The sequence below is a fragment of the Microtus ochrogaster genome, chromosome 17, assembly GCF_000317375.1.
Source record: "Microtus ochrogaster isolate Prairie Vole_2 chromosome 17, MicOch1.0, whole genome shotgun sequence".
NCBI classification, from domain to species: Eukaryota; Metazoa; Chordata; class Mammalia; order Rodentia; family Cricetidae; genus Microtus; species Microtus ochrogaster.
Genome location: NC_022019.1, coordinates 710734 through 715978, shown reverse-complemented (window position 1 = coordinate 715978; position 5245 = coordinate 710734). Strand labels below are relative to the sequence as shown.

At 35.4% G+C, this 5245-nt stretch overlaps 1 protein-coding gene across 1 annotated transcript in view; it reads left to right on the top strand.

The window, feature by feature from the left end:
- The window catches only part of Naa30 (N(alpha)-acetyltransferase 30, NatC catalytic subunit), a 19196-nt gene that overhangs the window by 4364 nt on the left and 9587 nt on the right, over nucleotides 1-5245 (top strand). Inside the window, exons 2-3 of the mRNA XM_005355347.2 lie at nucleotides 1370-1493; nucleotides 4038-4093. Of these exons, the coding sequence (XP_005355404.2) occupies nucleotides 1370-1493; nucleotides 4038-4093 (180 nt within the window). The remainder of the gene's footprint in view (nucleotides 1-1369; nucleotides 1494-4037; nucleotides 4094-5245) is intronic.

The window sequence follows — 5245 nt, the reverse complement described above, 5'->3', positions numbered from 1 at the left end:
TTTTTTTTTTTTTACCAAGAAGAATTATGGAAAATGTGATATAATGGGAATGAATTGTTATCAGTTATTGACTTTAATATCCCTTCAAAAGCATTTTCTAAATGGATTAATATTATCTTGCTTACAAAGATTTTTTCCACAGTTTATTTAAAAAGGAGTTTCAGGAAATGTATTAAATACTAGACCACAAAATGTTACAACAGAATCAAAGTTAAAATAGATATTAAGTATGTGTTAGATTTTGCTTACTAATCTTTTGACCAATTTATGGTGGTGTTGAAATAGTTGTTTCTGGAAAGTTAGTTTACAAAACAGAAATATTGCTTGCTGAGGGATTGCCCTATTTATATTTCTCAGTATACACTATTAGAACTTTTAACAGTTTTGAAATATTTGAGAAACATTTGCATTAACAACACTGGAATATCAAAATGAGTTATCAGCATTGTTTAACATTTAGCCTTTAACACTCCGATAACCTGATAGTTTTATTAAAATAGAAATCATAGTATTCTAATTTACACTGATAAAAGACTGAAATTTAAGATATTTATGTGTATATGTCTTAAAATATCACACATATATGATCTATATATATTTTGGAAACAGGATTTTGCTGTGTAGAACAAGCTGGCCTTGAACTTAGGATCCTTCTGACTCAGATCCTTCCACCTTAGCCTACTGAGTGCAGGCTATTGAATTTCTGGGAGCTTTATGATAATGACTCATACTGTCCGGAATATCCTGAAAGCGGACCATCATGTATTTAGTGCTAAAGTGCCTTTTGAGTGCGATTTAAGTAATACTTCTAAACAGTGCTTTTTCTGAAAAAGTCATAGTACTTTTTTCTTGATCAAAAAATTAACTACCAGATGTAATTTCCAGTTATGTTTATCCTTCATTAAATCTTTATTATAAAAACTTGTAATACTCTGCTTATGGGTAAATTGTACAATATTTTATTGTATTTTAATAAGTAGACTTTTTAAAGAAATAATTTGTTCACTTGCTCCCTCTTCCAAATGTAAACAGGTCTTTATCTCAAATTAGTTTAAATATAAGCACTGATGTGGAGTCTGTAAAAGTTCTTGAGTGTTTGCCTTGTAGAAATCTTGTCTGCCTCTCCCTTAGGGTTTTAATAAGCATAAAAAAAATCATGATCGGAAGAAAGTTTGAGTTTTAGAAACAAGAATATTTGAAGAATTTTGAGATTCAGATTTCCAAAACTTTCTGTGATTGCTGTTTTGCTCTGGAGTTCTCCTGATTTCCTCTCAAAAATGCTGACCAAGGGTCAGTTGCTGTTTTCCCTTGATAATTTTGCAGTACCTGATGGCATTGTATTTTTCTTAACTGTTTCTTTATTTTCAAGGCCATGGTAGGGGAGGAGTGTGTAGGTGCCATCGTTTGCAAGCTGGATATGCACAAAAAGATGTTCCGCAGAGGTTATATAGCCATGTTAGCCGTGGATTCCAAGTACAGGAGGAATGGCATTGGTAAGGAAAATGTTATTTCACAAAGGGTGAATAAATTATTTTCATTTTTGTATATTGAAACAAAAGATTTAAATGTCAGTATGTAGGAATAAACTTCAAGGTAAAGGAAGGAGGTATTTTTTTAAAATGAATAACTGTGTGTCTATGTACACACATTGCTACAGGCATCCGAGGACAGCTTTGGGGAGTCAGTTCTCCTTTCACACAGGTTCTGGGGATTGAACTCAGAGTATCAGGCTTTACTGGCAGGCGAGGGATTTTTTTTTTTTTTAATACCTACTTGGCCATCTCACTATCCTTAAGATGGTAAGATGATGGGTTTTCTTTTCAACATATCTTTGAGACATTCTTAAAATAGTTTTTTTAATGTTTTTGAGATTATCTTTCATCTATGTCTATCTATTTTTTTTTGTTTGTTTGTTTTTGTTTTGTTTGAGACAAGGTTTCTCTGTAGCTTTGGTGCCTGTCCCAAAACTAGCTCTTGTAGACCAGGCTGACTTTGAACTCCCAGAAATCTGCCTCTGCCTCCCAGTGCTGGCATTAGAGGCGTGCGCCACCACCACCTGGCCTATCTATGTTTTTTTTGAGACAGGGTTTCTCTGTGTTACTTTGGAGTCTGTCCTGGCACTCACTCTATAGACCAGACTGGCCTCGAACTCAACAGAGATCTGCCTGCCTCTGCCTCCTGAGCGCTGGGATTAAAAGCATGTGCTACCATCACTTGGTGAGAGATAATCTTTTTAATAAAAGTATCAGATGATCAGTTTTTGTCTTTAGAATTTTTAAAAAATTAATCCAGAATGCTTTATATTATATTAAGTACTGGAGAAAGTGTTCCTGTTTTTTATAGAGTTATGAGAACATTTTATACCAGGTGCTATTCTCAAGTTCAGTGGACGCTAACCAAACTAAAATTATGGAGTAATTCTTACTTTATGCTAATCATCAAGCCTGTTGTAATTTGAAAGTCCAAAAGAAGGTAATTATTATTCTGAGATTCATGTTCCTAGTCTTTTTTTTTTTTTTTTAAGGTTGCATTCCTTAGTTTTAATGTGTGTGTGTGTGTATGAGAAAGAGAGACAGAGAGATACAGTGCATGTGTACAGGTTAGAGAACAATTTTTGAGTCTCTTCTATAATCTTAGGGTCTTAGGGATCTGATCCCCGCTGACCCATCTTTGGGTCAACACGTGTGTTTTTTAACTGTCACTAGAATCGTCTGCATGGTTTAAAAGCAGATGGTTATACTCTCCTTGAGAATCTCATTCAGCTGGTCTGGCTCAAGCTTTCCCTGTTGACTGTTTTGTAAGCCCAATTAGAACTTCTGTCCTAGTGTCCAGTCTTGCTGGCTCTTTTTTAAAACTGGATGGTCAGATGGAGAAGTGCTTGTTGGGATGTATTTTAAGCTAAGTCAGTGTTATAAAGTATTTGATGTGCTATTATTGCTGTTAGCAGTTTTGTTATTTGTAGCTATAAAAGAATATGGGTGTTGCTGTCTAATACTTACATTTAAGTTTCAAAGTCAAGGTAGTGTCCTGAGAAATCCCTATAAATATGTTCAGTTTATTTATTTATTTGACATTGGGCTTAAATACCTGCCTCAGTTTTCCAAGTAGTTGGGATTACAATCAGGTGTCACTGTACTGAGCCAGTTTAAAGGGTAAAGGACTTTGTTTTTGGATAGTGTTAACTGTAAATTCTACTAAAATTTGTAATGAATTTGGTTTGTTCTATAGGTAAGTTTGAAAAGAGCTAAGGACTCAGAAAGAACAGTTTGATTGTCCAGTTTGGAAACAAAGTGATTTTAAAATAAAAATACAATTTATATCTATTTTTGAGATGGGGTCTCACTATTAGACTAAATTGGCCTTGAATTCAGAGGACTTTCATCCCAAGTGCTGGGATTAAAGGTGTGTACAATTACACCTGGAAAATTTTGTCTTTTTTAAAATGAGATTTTGGCAGTTATTTCTTACATTATCAGATCTGTGTGACACTGAATTATGATACTTTCCTAGAGTTACAGACACACCACTGGCATCAGTGAGAGTGCCTGACTTGGTTGTGCCAAGTTCAGTATGTTTTACAGCAGCTGGTTTTATCTAGGCCCCAGTGGGATAAGCAGTTCTTGTTTGATGGTTTTGTGCCTTGTGTCTAGAGATTTAGATGACATTTGGCAAAATAGCTCAGTCATTCAGTATCTTTGCTAGCTCACAGGATTCCGGACTACTTTGTGCTATGTTTTCCCTTTTTATATTTATCTTTCCTAATATCTTGTAACAATAAAACAGGCTCATGGTTGAGGCTAATGAGACCCAAGGAGAGGGAATCTATCAGAAAGCAGATCTTTCCAAGGCAGGCTCACTTCTCTGTGGGGTTTCCCTGGACTCCTCCTGGTTTATGTTTTACTTAGGGATGATCAGTGTATCTGCATTCAAGATAAAGCCTAATATTTGATTTCTGTGCACTTATGATTACCATAATTTAGATTCTTTAAGAAACTAATTATACTTTTCCTTCATTAATACTCAGATCTATATTCTAGGTACTAACCTGGTAAAGAAAGCTATATATGCCATGGTGGAAGGAGACTGTGATGAGGTGAGTCACTCAGGTGTTTACTCCTGTTGTCCTGGGCAGGCTTCTGCTGAATGGGTTTTTACAGCATCTGCTAGTACCAGTACTGGAAGTGTCATTGCAGATCTTCTACACAAATCAGATTGTGGAGAAAATGCTATTTGTTAAGAAATAACAGTTGTGATGAAAAGTACATTTTAAGATAATGGAGTTGAATTTCTTTAGAACACAGAGTGAAATCTAAACATAATCAGTAAATAAATGTTCAAAAGCTTTGTTGTCTATCAGCTGAGTCACTTAAGTAAGTTGTTTCTTTTTGTCCTATTGGGAAAACTCTCAACCTGAATGGAGGGCATTTCACTCAAGGGTAATATTTCTTAAGTATTAAATAATGAACAACTGATTTGCATATTACCATAAAGGGGACATCTTTTCAGCTTGTCTGTAGGGCCTTTTGCCATCTGTACTTCCCTTTATTCCTATAGCACTGTGCTTCACATATGCTTAGTAAACATTGGTGATTACGCTGGGGATGCTAACAGTGTACAGTAATGGAGGTGGGAATGGTGTTAAACTAGAGAATGAATGCCTTTTATAGTAGAGACAGCTAAGAAATAAAAATTATTGCACTTTATGAGCAACACAAATGACAGTTATCCTTGGGGAAAAGTCACTTTGGTTTATTTTGAGATAGAGTCTCACTATGTAGCTCTGGCTGGCCTGGAACTCACTGTCAACCAAGCTGGTGCTTATCTCAACTTCTCAAATGCTGGGATTAGTGTGCACCACTGTGTTCAGCACGTCTTTACTGTGAGAGCGCATATGTGTCTTGGCAAAGTTATTCAATACATGCGATTAGGTGGTTCCTTTCTTTGACCTTAGTAAGTGCTTTGATAACTTTTTAAAACGGAGGGGTTTTGTTTTGTTTTGTTGTATGAGACAGGGTCTCTATCTCAGTCTTGTCTAGAGTTTACTAGGTAGTTCAGGCTGCCCTTCTTAAACTTGCCATTTTTCTGCTTTAGCCTCCAGAGTACCAGAATAATAGAAATGTACCTTGCTAAAGTTAATTTGTGTGTTTACAAAATTATTGTCTTGTTCCTCATCTATGTCCTTCCTACTGAAATCTGGTTGTCTATCTGCCTTCACATTTTCTAGGCATTTTTTTTTTTTTTTTTT